We start from the raw sequence: 13,306 nt of genomic DNA on the forward strand, positions 1-13,306 counted from the left end.
AAAAGGTTGTCATCTGCAAGCCAAGGAGAAGCCACAGAAGAAATCAAACTGGCCAACATATTGATCTTGGATATCCAGCTTCCAGAAATGTGAGAAAATACATTTCCATTTTTTTAAGCCACCCAGTTTGCGATATGTTGTTATGGTATAATAAACTAATATACAGTGGGTCCTGGCTCTCATGTCATCCAGGAATCCAAGCTGCTTTCACCTTATAGTGCCACATCACAACAGATGTTAACTCCTAAACAGAAATTAAAGCATTAGAATGATGCACTGGGTTCTAACTACAAATGAACCACCCAGGAAGACAAGGTAGACAAGGAAAAGATGGGTACTTACAATCTCTCCCATGTGCCATATGGTGCTCAATTAAAAGCAGCTATCATAATTCATGACAGTAAGTCTTTTATTTTCTTGGAATGGTTCATGGGAAAGCCACCATTGCCTTGAAATCTTCCAACTTATTCTTGTTCTTATGAGGTGACTGGCAGTTTGAAATACAGGATTAAATCTAGCTTTAAAACAACTCCTTAAGTCTTGGCAGAGAAGGTCAACCTTATTCCCTCAATAGCACTTTTCTGCACTGTGCTTTTTATAACCTATATGATTTCTTTAGGCTGAGAATTCTCTCAGTCCTTTTGGTGTATGATAAATATCCTACTCTGAGAACCTCTGTTACCCTCCACATGACTGAACATTCCTGAACAGCTGTACATGTGCCTGTGGCACAATGCAAACCAGAATTTTCCTACGAGGCAGATATACAGACAAGAGGGAGTGGAAAGATGGTTAACCATTGTTTGTTTTTCTCATTAGAACTAGCATGTCTGACATGGAAATCTTGTCACCTCCTAGGCAGTCTTTGAGATTTTATTATTGTTTTGTTTTTTAGAAATTCAGTTTCTAGTAGATCATTTACAAAGTGATTTCGTAGTCTTTCTACATCTACAGAGATTATGAGGGAAATGTTGTTTTTTGATCACTGATAAAAGCTCATTCAAATATGTTTGGGTTCAGTGCACTGTTTTAAGTAATGCATCTTATCACAAATATTGCATATTAGGATTCTTTCAAAAACTCTATTTCTGACTTCAGGATTACATCTTTAAAACTAGTATATTATGTGGCAAATCAGATTCTACTCACTAGTCTGTGTGGAAATATGTTGAGAGTGTGTTGAAGATAATCAGGGTAGGTATTGAAATGTCACTATCTAAACTGAATAGTCGCACTGAAGGGCTGTTATCACAGAGGAGCCAGGGTGAGAGATGGATGAGTCAAGGAACTTCTGCACGGAGTAAGAATGGTCTACATCAAGGGAAGGACAGGTAATTCAAGGATTTTACATTGGGACCAGGCACAGCATTCAGAGGTAGAGACACTAGTGACAAGCTAGTCTACTGGACATGTTCCGGAGTTGCACAAGAGAACATACAGGGAAGATCAAAAGACAGTGCTGTAATGTAGAAAAGTGATGGGGCTGGACAAAACTGCCAACACCTGAACAGAGTCAGCGCTTAAAAAACCTTGGGCTTAGAACAGGAGGACTTTAGGTAAAGAAAGCCAATAATGATCCCTGAATTATATTTTGTTCTCATTGTTACCTTCATTCTTTAGACCTAACTTAAAACTTTGGCTACAGGGTTCATCTTTATGCCACGTGAGAGACATTAAGCAGCATGAAGATAAGTGACTTAAAGGTTGTCCTCAGGCTGGGAGAACTGGGGACAGTGTAGGTCTAGGTAAAATTGAGGCCAGGGCTCAAGTCTGAGTCACATTCTACTAATGTGATGTTGGGGAATTTAACAAGAGATATGAGCCTACCTCAGGCTGAGAAGAGAGGGGACAGTATGCATCTAGATGAATTTAGAGCAAGGCTCCAGTCCCAGCCCTGTCACTTTCTACTCATGTGATCTTGCAGAATTTATGCAGCACTATGAGCCTCAGGTTCTTCATCTGTAAAAGTGGTTTCATAAGCCCTGCCTTATAGAATGTGGGAATGTATGTAATATGAGTAAAAGACGTGGCACAATGCCTGGCATATATTGGAAATGTAACAAACGGCAGTTGTTATCAATATGATTACATCCCCAAAAGCCACCACTGTCTTTTGTGAAAATTCAGCTGTTTTTGTTATCCAAAATATGTCAGCATATGTAGTTGAATATGTCAGAGTTCCAACTTAACCAAAAATTCAGCTTCATAAATAAAACTTAGTACATTTTTCTTTCTGAAATAATACATTGTATAATTTGGGTGAGGGGAGAATTACCCAAGTGGAATGCAACTCAATTATCCTGGAATTTGAGTCAAAGACCAACTCCTTTTCACCTTCTGCATTGCTCGCCCATCCAAACCACTACTATTGTCCTCTACTAAAAACCTAGCCCTTGCTTAGAGTTGGTCAATTTACACTCAAAATAACCTAATCAAATGTCCTTTCCATGAAGTGGACTCTGGCTCTCCTAAGTAAGGGAAATGAGTGCCAGCCTAGAGGGTTCTGGGAAGCACTTCAAGGGATTATCATTCTATTTCTGCAAGTATCATTCTCAAACACTTGCAGATGATGGGTATCAATCACCTAGTTTGGCACTGTGTTCAAGCTCACCAGTATAAAAGCCACAGCATACCTTCCATTAGTTTCCCAAGTGAAGACTCCTCTCTGCCTTATCCTCTATCCAGAAGCAACTGCTCAGAGCAGTTTTCCATTCCAGGTTTTTCCTCTCACCTTCTGAGAGTCTGGTTGCTGACAACACCCAGCTTCGTAACAATCAACTCCCACAGAAGCAATTGCAGCTTTCCAAAGCCCCAAGCTGCCTTAGCTCGGGGTCTCTATACTCAAAGGCTCACATTGGAGCCTCACATCCCCAGTCATTTTTAAAGTTGTTCTTTAAATTGTAGAGAACATCTTGCCACCTTCTTGATATGGCTTCTGCTCCAAGAATCTCCTGTTTTATGGGTAGGGATAAGTTATGCTTTTCACAATACCTCCACTATGAAGAGTGCCTTCCAAAAGTGTATGCTTAAATAATGTTCAGCAAATAAAGGAATCAGTGAGGCTTTCTTGTATTCATATTTAATTTCTGCTACTTTCTTGAATATGCCAAGCTAAGCAAGTTATCTGTATTTGATTTTTAAGACCAAGAGAATAAAGGCTAGGATGAGATGCAAATATTAGCCATTCCTTATTATGTTCCACTGTTTAACTGCTGAGTACTTTCACATTTTAAAGAAAATTCTTATTACAATACCACACTAACCTATTACAGATCACAAAATAAGAGAGAAGGTTTTCCCAATTTTTTAACAAAATATAAAACTTACTTTTAAGTCAGAGAAACAGCAATACGGGTATGAGTAATATTCATAAACTAAGATTCTGAAACTAAACCTGCTATTAAAAGGAAAATCATTTGAAAATAACCAAAAGAAAAATAGGTAAATCTGTAGACCACCCACATGAAACAGAAATGCAGAGAACACTGTTTTCTCTCCAGCCCCACCCGGGCCCTCTACTATGAAGAACCTCAATGCCTTCTTCAAACACAAAAGGAAGAAACTACTCTAGACTTCCCTCAGGATGGGAAAAGTTGCTGGACATGAAACTGAAGCTGCCACTGGCCACGTCAGTGGCATCATCTGTAGTGGAAATTATGGCCTGGGCGCTCACTTCCGCATCTTTCAAAGCATCCTTATACCAAGATGGGAAGGTAATAGGGACAGTGTTGTTCAGCTTGGACAAAAACTCTAGTACTTTCCACTTTATGCTTTCTGAATGGGCTCTCGGACCCCATAGGATGTCATAAAGTGGAGGAGAACTGTTGGGCACCTCCCGATATTTCAGGTATTGTTCCTCCACCCAAACTTTAACAAGGAGCTCCCCAGGCTCCCCATAGACGAAGTGCTCCCTCCCAGCATACACCCCTATTGCATTCAGCACTTCCCAGATGGCCTCCTCGGAGGCACAGCCACCCTTTATGAAGATTATACTCAGAATAAGAATCAGGAGGCTGTTCTTGGGTGTGCCCTGGTCATCACTACCCATGTCGGTTGGGTCTCCTGTGTTTGCAAATGCATAGAATTGGTCAGGATCCACTTCTGTCAGGGCAAGGCCAAAAAGAAGCTCCATGAACTCACGGGCTTTCTCGAATATCATAGGAATGTAGTTTTTGTACTTAACTGCAATCATCAGCATCTCTGCCTCTGTTATAGGCTCCCTTGCTTCATATTTGAGGAGGAGGAACTGCACTAACTCAGCCACCTTTTCATCTAGTTGACGTGTGAACAAAGGCTCACTGTCTAGCAGGCCCTGAAAGGTACTTGTATCTTCCTCTTTTTGGCTGCTGAACTCTTCATTGAATGGGATCCCTGAAATAAAGGAGGAGCAGGAGCCCAGAGGATTCTGGGGAGGACACTGTGAAGGACCCTGTGGAGGACTATTGGGAGTGCTTGGGGGAAGACTTGACATCCCAAGAGATGACACTTCTTCCTCCTCAGGACCACCAAGAATCAGAGGAGAGGATGAGGAGGAAGAAGAGGAGGAACATAATAAGTAGAAAGTGGAAGAGGAAATGGAGGAGGCGTCGTCATTTGTGGGATCGTGTGCATCTATCCACTCTTCTATCACAACTGGGTTCTCGGAGTCTTCCTCAGAGTTGGGGGATGCCCTGCTTGGAAAGAGTGGCATAACAACTTCTTCAGGAGCAGCAGATAAACGTATCAACAGGAATATGAATGATGGGATCCAATAGACCTGTGGAAGAGAGTGACAGTATGAGTGGCCTCAGCTGAGAAACGCACCCATGATGGCTCTGACAAAGGCCAACTTACAGCTCTCCTTCTCTTAAGATGGTGCTCTAGGGCCTCACAGGTTGCCTGTCTTCCTAGGAGGTTTGTCCCCTGGTAACCTACAGGAAGATGTGAGAAAGCACCTCAGGTCACAGTTGGCAGGCAGAGCCTGGGGCACCAGGAATGGCAGTAGGTGGTTAGGGCTGGGTGCTGCTGGGTCAGCTCTGTTTGTGGGGGTAGGACACTTGGTACACCGTTAGGGTGTGCACTCACCTTGACTCCTGGCACTGCCTGGGCCTCCTGTGCTGTACTGACTTTAGGAAGTGCAACTTAGACTCAGTTTGTCATCACCTGGTTCCTGGGGCACCTGCAAGAGGAAGTAAGGAAGCCCCTCCGGCTAAGACTGCAAGCAGAGCCTTGGACCTGCCAGGGCTGACAGCTGGAGCTGGCCAGACATCCAGAGCCCCACAGTTCTGGGCTGCATGACCCCCCCTCAAAATTTAATTTAATTAGCATTGTCACGTTTTCTCAGATCGAGCCATGTCCCTACCATTCTGCTGGCCTGAGGCAAAACCTCAGCGCAACCTCCACATCTCTGAGAGCAGAGGGAGGTAGGGAGGTGGCAGCCACGTCCCATACTCTACCACGGGGGCAGTCGGGGCAGCCTCACATCTGCTCTGAAGCACATGTGACACCTCAGTCCTCACTCTTATCCCCAGCAGGGACTGGGAATCTTCCCTCTGCCAACCGGAGGCAGCTGCCTCTGCTGACTTGCCGTGGGACCCTCAGACCAAGGCCTCCCCCTCCCCTACACCCCTCACTCAGAAATGAGGGGGCTGCGGCTCAGCCTGAGCCGACTCAGGAGCTCTATGATGGCTAATATGAGGAGCAGGGTGGGGATCTCTGGGAATATGTCCTGAGGTGGGGGTTCCCTCAATCCTCCTCAAAGTCTCCCTATTTATTCCCTACAGGGCCGGCACCTCCTCTCTACTTCTGTGGTGGGGACGGGTCCCTCAGCCCTCGGCGGCCCTATTCCTGTCAGGAAGACACGTCCCTCAGCTCTCGGTTGCCGTACTCCTGTCAGGAGGACTCACCCCTCAGCCCTTGGTTGCCCTATTCCCGTCAGGAGGACCCGTCCCTCAGCCCACGGTTGCCGTATTCCTGTCAGGAGGACACGTCCGTCAGCCCTCTCTGTGACCTACAAGTCCCACAGCAGGGGCAGGGCAGGCCAGGGCTTTTGCTCTTTGTGGTGGGAGGTCCCTCAGTTCTCCCTCAGGGCCCTTACCTTGAGAACTGGTTGGGTCTAAGACTTCCCTCAGCTGACCTAAGGCGAGCCTCCTCACAAAACGCCTTCCAAGACTTCCAAGATGGAGGTCGGGAAAGCACATCCGGGAACCCTGCGGGGGTTGACCAGGGCTGACGGCAGGGGCAGCGTGGGGCGGGGCCTCGTCTCTGCGGAGGAACCACCCGCCCCCACCACTTCTCAGCCTCGTTTTCATCCCCCACCTCTCCGCCTCTTTTTCATCCCTCCTTCCCGGCTCCCAGATATGCTCCAAGCCTTCCTGCTGACTCCCTAAGCCTTACCGACCTCTTCCCTCCCACTTCCACTGTACTTGACTCCCCCACTCCCCTTTTCCAGGGCTGACAGCAAGGAGTGTCTGGATGCAGCCTGGGCCTCCCCTACACGGTAGTGGGTTACCGTCCTTCCACAGAGTTCCCTTGTTTGTTGGCCAGCCCTGGGGCTCCTCCCTCTGCTTAACTGAAACTGCCCTCCTCCGAGAAAACTTCTCCTTTTTGCTGACTCCCAAAATGGAAGTCAGAAAGTTGTACATCTGGGGACCCTGATGGGGTCCTCCAGAGCTGGCAGCAGGCACAGGGACAGGGGAAGGACACTGACAGCCATTGGCGTTCCCTTCCAGCCTTCCTGAGGGGCTGTGCCTGGACTCCTGAAACTGCCTGGACTCACTGCCTCTGTGGGTCGGAGTCTTTCACCTCCAAATAAGCCCCTCCCATCCCTGAGACCTGCGAGGTGCAAGAGAGGTAGAAACACATCCATCCACAGGCAGGTCTCCACTGCCTCTATCTGAAATGGGGTATAAACTCTCCTCAGTCATCCTCTATTACTTCTTATGGGGCCTCCACTCCCTCCCTTTCCTGACCAGATGGCAACATGTTTTCTTTCAACCGTTAAAAATCCATTTCAAATTTTTCCACTTTACTGCTGGGTGTGAAGTTAGTATCATCTCTCGCCTAGCCTATGTTAAAAACTTCTTTATTATTGTTTCTTTTCCTATCCTAATCCCTGAAAAACTCATTGTGTTTTCAGCAGCCTGTGATCCTTTTAAAAACTAATACAAGATTAAACTCTTAAATACACACATCAGATTTAAATAGCATGTGAAGTTATACGTATTTTAGAAAATGCATGGAGTCCCGTATCTACCAACCAAACCAAGTATCATACTGACCAGTTCTATCTGCCTAAAAATTTCCTGTGCATCCTGTTTGACATCAATCACTGCACTTCTACAAAGCTCCTATAAACTCCATTCTGTTTTCAGTTCCTACAGTTTTAACTTTTCCAATTTGTCATATGAGTAGGTTCAGAAAATACTCACTTAAAAGTATACTTCTACTATTTCTTATCACCGCTAACAAGGAATGAGAATATGTGTTATTCCATATCCTCAGTTACATTTAGTATTTTAGGTCTTCAGATTTTAGCCCTTCTAATAAGCCTGTATTGGAATCTTCTCTGGTTTTTGTTTGTATCTTCCTAACGACATATGACATTGTTCATCTTTTTATATGCTTTTGTTTTCAGATTGGTATATCCTCTTTGGTAAAGTGTCTATTCAAATCATTTGCATCTTTTTATAAATGAATAAACTTCATTTTTAGAGCATTGCTAATCCAAAAATGCAAAGAAAAAACTTCATCAAATTTAGAGTTCCTACATATCTACACCACCAGCTCTAACCTGCTCCTTGCGCACATACACAAAGTATCTCTTTTTATTTACATTTTGTGTTATTATGACATGTACGCTACAACTGATGGGCCTGTATTGATATCTCATTATTAAGTCAATTGTTTATGTCACAACTTACTCTTAATGCTGAGGATACTATAGATTTTGCTAAGTGTTTAATGGCAAGTATTCATCATTATAGTATCACACAGAATTTTTTTGCCGTCTTGGATCTCTTGTGTGTTCCACCTAATTATCAATCCCCTTTACTCCAACCTCAACCTTCAGCACCTGGAAAGCACTGTTTCTAGTGTATTCATAGTTGCCTGTTCCAGAATATGGTATGATTGAAATCATACATTATGTAGCTGTTTTAGATTTCATTCTTTCACTTAGCAATAGGCTTTCACGATTCCTCCAGGTCTATCCCACTAACAGCGACTGAAAGTTCCTGTTGCTCAACATATGTATCGACATTTAATGTTTCAGTGTTTGGGATATCAGCCATTCTCCTAGGTGGAGAGTGCTATCTCCTAGGTGCTTTGATTTGCAATTCTCTTAATGCCATATGACATAGAACAGTTTTCTTACACATGCTTATTTTCCTTATTTTCTTATACATGCTCAGATTTATTTGCCCACTTTAAATTGGATTTCTGTTTTCTTATGGTTTGATTTTCAGAGTTTTGTGCACATTAAAATACATCTTTTATCAGATATGTGTTTCACAGAACATTTACCCCTGTCTCTTGCTTGTCTTTTCATCATCTTAGCATTATCTTTTCACAGTGGAAGTTTCTAATTTTATTAGAGTCCAATTTTTCTCTTTTTTCTTAGATTGCTGATATTTTTAGTGTTTCATCTGAAAAGTTCTTCATCAAATCCAAGGTCACCTGGTGTTTGCCTCTGTAAGTTTGAACAACATTTAAAATTGTGATAAAATGCTTGCGAATAAATGAATCATTTCTCCATGGACAAATGTGTGAGGAAATTAGTGAAACATTTTAGGAAAAAGCCCTCAACATTAGAAAAAGTATAAAATATTCATACCCTGTTCACACTGACTCAGTTTCCACATTAATATGCATTCCTTATAAGTTATTATATGCATTTATCCCAGAATTTCTGCTTAAATATGCTGATTGTATTAATTATAGCCACCAAAGAGAAACACACGTGATCATGAGGTGGAGATTTGTTCAATGCGTTAATGTAAGAAATAAATTGGAATTCTAGAGAGTAGTCCAAATCTAAGATTGATATATATGTGCTATAAGGCAAAGATTCTGGATCCATTTTAATAAGTGAATATACTGGTTTGTTATGCCCACCATAGCAAAGTACCTCAACCTGGATTACATAAACAGCAGATAGTTACTGTCTCATAATTTTGGAGTCTGGTAGCCAAAGAGCAAGGCATTTGGAAGGTTGGTTCCTTCTGAGGGCTGTGAGGGAAGGATGTTTTCCTGGCCTCTCTCCTTGCCTTGTAGATGGCCATCTTCAATCCATGCATGCTCACATTGTCATCCCTCTACTCATATCTCTGTGTCCAAATTTCCCTTTTTAATAATGACTCCCATGATGTTTAGGGCCTGCATTCATAACCTCATTTTAACTTGATTGCCTCTGAAATAATCCTATCTCCAAATAATGCCACATTTTAATTTAAAGAGAATTTAACCTATGGTAGTACAAAGGCAACTGACATATCTATATGTATATCATTACCCACGTATAGTTATCTTTATAAGCATGTATAAATATATATGTAATATATGTGTATATAGATTACCACATCTGTCTTTAAAATCTTGAAATCAGTTTCTAAAATTTACACACCACATAGTTAATTGGGAAAACTTCTGAGTAAGAGGCTGAATTTTGGAGGAACTTTGCAAAGGGGAAAAATGTGATTTCTGTGTATTTTTAGAATTTTTTTGCAGCAATAACATATGCAGTATTTATTTGTGAGAAAAGCATTAAAGTAAGCCTAATAAAAGAAAGAGTAGCAGTGTAGTAGTCAGATAAAGTAATAGTAAGCTGATGGAATGGAAAAATTTCCTGAAATTTACATGGCTTAACACATTTGAATTCCTATTTTAGTTGGCTAAAATAGGGTGTTATGGGCTTAATTCTATCTCTCTCTCTAAATGCATATATTCAAGTCTTAACCCTCAGTACCTCAGAATGTCACTGTATTTGGAGATAGAAACTTTGAAGAGGTAATTAAGTTAAAATTGGGTCTTATTATTAGGGTCGTATTCAATATTACTGGTGGATGTCCTCATAAGAAGAGGAGATTAGGATACAGACACACAAACCAAGGGACAACCATATAAAAATTGAGTGAGAAGGTGGCCATTTGCAAGTCAGGGAGATGCCACAGAAGAAATTAACTGGCAAAAATCTTGTTCTTCGATTTGTAGCCTCCAGAAATGTAAGAAAATACATGGGTATCGTTTAAGTCACCCAGTCTGTGGTATGTTGTTAGGGCATAGTAAACTAATACACAGTGAGTCTTGGCTCTCATGTCACTCAGGTATCCAAGCTGCTTTCAACTTGTAGCTTTAAATCATAACAGATGTTTACTGCTGAAAATAAATGATAGCATTGGAATGATACACTGGCTTCTGTCTAACTGCAAATGAGCCAACTAGGAAGACAAGTTAGACAAGAAGAAGATTGGCAATTGTAATGTCTTGTATAAGCCATTATGGTGCGCAATTAAAAGCAACTATTATAATTTATGACAGTAAGTCTTTTAATTTTTAGGAATTATTTCTGGGAAAGCCTGCATTGCCTTGAAATTTTCCAGTTTTTTATTGCAACTACTACGTGATTGGACGTTTCAAAGAAAGGATTAGAACAATAGGTTTTAAAATAATTCTGTGAGTCTTGGCAGGGAGGGTCAACCTTATTCCCTCAATAGCACTTTGCTACACCATCCTTTTTATAATCCATATAATTTCTTTAGGCTGAGAATCCTCCATACCCTTTGGTGTATGGTAAATAACCTACCTTGAGAGACTCTGCTACCCTTCTTGAACAACTGCACATGTGCCTGTGGCATGCTGCAAACCAGGATTTTCCTGTGTGGCAGATACACAGACAAAGGACCATGGAAAGATGGTCAACCATTGTTTTCTTTTCTCATCAGAGCTAGCTAAGGAACCCTTGTCACCTCCTAGGCAGTATTCAGGATTTTGTTATTATTCTGTTTTTCAGAAATTCAACTCTTTGTAATTTATTTACAAAGTGATTCTCATAGCCTTATCTCATATACCAAGTTTATCAAGGAAGTTTTAGTTTTTGACCACCTAGTATAGCTCATTCATCTGTGTATCTCTTCAGTGGCCTGTTTCAAACAATGCCACTACAAATATATTAAAATCCTAATACAAATATCAAACATTAGGATGATCTCAAAAACTCTCTTACCTTAGGATTACATCCCTAGTACCAGTATATTATGTGGCAGATCAGAATCTAGTCACCACTGTATGTGGGAATATTTTGAGAGTGTGTTGAAGATGCCCAGGTTAGGTATGGAAATGTCCCTATCCAAAATGAAAATGTACATCAGAGTGCTGTTATCACACAGAAGCCAGGGGGAGGGATGGATCAGTCAGGGAACTTCTGCAGGGATGAGGAGGCATCTATGTCAGGGGAAGAACTGGTGATTCTGGGTTGTTACACTGGAAGCAGGGCAAAGCCTTCACACAGAGAGATTGCAGGGACGAGCTGGTCAGCAGAACAGGCTAGAGAGTTGCTCAAGAGAGCACATAAGAGAGATCAGAAGGAGGGTGCTGTAAAGTGGAAAAGTGCTGAGGCTGGACAGAACTGCTGGCACCTGAACAGAGTCAGCTCTTGAACCTAGCATTCAGAATAGGAATAGGTAAACTAAGCCCACAGTGATCCCCAAATTGTATTTATTCTCATTGTCACCATTCTTCTCCCCACCTACCTGAACACCTTGGACACAGGGTTCATCTTTATGTCACCCGAGAGATGATAGCAAGTATGCAGACAAGTAGCTTAAAAGGCAAAGGCCTTCCCCAGTCTTGGAAGAGTGGGGATAGTATGGGTCAAGATAAATTCAGAGCAAGGCTCAAGTGCCAGCACTGTCACTTTCTAGCCATGTGGTCTTGCTGAATTTATCAAGCAAGATGAGACTTCAGGTTCTTCATCTGTAAAAGGGGTTTCATAAGCCCTGCCTTGTAGAATTGTTGGATGTTTTTGAGTAAAACACGTGGCACAGTGCCAAGCATATATTGGAATTTTAACAAATGGCAGTTATCAATATAAATATAACCCCAAGGCTACAACTGTCTTTTATGAAAAAAATTTGCTCTTGTTTTTGTGATCCAAAACATTTCAGAGCATATGTAGCTGTGCATGCCATGGAGTACCAACTCAACCAAAAATCCAGCTTCATAAATAAAACTCAGTACATTTTCTTTCTGAAATGATACATTGTATACGTTGGGTAAGTGGAAAATTCCCCAAGTGGAATGCAACTCAGTGATCCTAGAACTTGTGTCAAGGACCAACTCCTTTTCACCTTTCCCAATGCTTGTCAATCCAAATCACTATTTGTATGTATCCTCCACTAAAAATCTATCCCTTGCTTAGAGTTGGCCACATTACATTCAAAATAACTTAGTTAAATGGCCTTTCCATGGAGGGGGCTTTGGCTCTCCCACACCAGTTAAGTGACTGCCAGCCTAGAGGCTTCTGGGCAGCACTTCAAGGGATTATCATTCTATTTCTCAGGAAACCCTTGCAGATGATGTGTATCAATCACCTAGTCCTTGCACTGTGTTCAGGCTCACCAGTACAATAGTCACAGGACCCCTTCCATTACTTCCCCATGTGGAGATTCCTCTCTGCTTCATCCTCCACCCAGAAGCAACCGTTCAGAGCAGTTTTCCGTTCCAGGCTCTTCTCCCACCCTTTGAGAGTCTGGTCCCTGCCACCATCCAGCTTCATAACTACCAGCTCCCACACGGGCAACCGCAGTTTTCCAAAGCTCCAAGCTGTCTTAGCTCAGGACCTTTATACTTGGAGGCTCGCATCTGGAGTCTAACCTCCCCAGCCCTTTCTTGTTATTTAGATTGTAGAGAACATCTTACCACCTTCTTGATATGGCTTCTGCTCCTAGATTCTACTGTTTTATGGGCAGAGATAAGTCATGCTTTTATTAGTATTGCCACTACTAACAGTTACTTCCACAAGCAAATACTAAAAGAATGTTCAGCAAATAAAGGACTCAGTGCGGCTTTCTTTTATTAAGAGTTAATTTCTGCTGCTTTCTTCAACAAGCTAAGCAAAGCCAGGTATACATCTTTAATTTTCAAGAACAAAACACCAAGCGGGACAGGGAAATGCAAATATTGACCATCCTGTATTTTGTTCCACTATTTAACTGCTGACTTATTGTACATTGTAAGAAAATGCTTATTACAATACCACTCTATATTGTTACAGATCACAGAGTAAGAGAGAAGGTATTTCCTTTATTATTTTTTTTTTACAAAATATCAA

The 13,306-nt window shown here is 42.0% G+C and overlaps 1 protein-coding gene across 1 annotated transcript; it reads right to left on the reverse strand.

Moving 5' to 3' along the window:
• Positions 1–3,562: 3,562 nt before the first annotated feature.
• On the reverse strand, positions 3,563–6,290 carry LOC108292755 (melanoma-associated antigen C2-like). The gene is made up of 3 exons (XM_017513821.2): positions 6,077–6,290; positions 4,834–4,910; positions 3,563–4,756 (listed from the first exon to the last, which is right to left on the reverse strand). Exons 1-3 carry the CDS (start codon positions 6,288–6,290, stop codon positions 3,563–3,565), a joined length of 1,485 nt encoding a protein of 494 aa, XP_017369310.2.
• Between the last annotated feature and the right edge of the window lie 7,016 nt (positions 6,291–13,306).

This window comes from Cebus imitator, unplaced genomic scaffold (assembly GCF_001604975.1).
Source record: "Cebus imitator isolate Cc_AM_T3 unplaced genomic scaffold, Cebus_imitator-1.0 Scaffold504, whole genome shotgun sequence".
Classification (NCBI taxonomy): Eukaryota; Metazoa; Chordata; class Mammalia; order Primates; family Cebidae; genus Cebus; species Cebus imitator.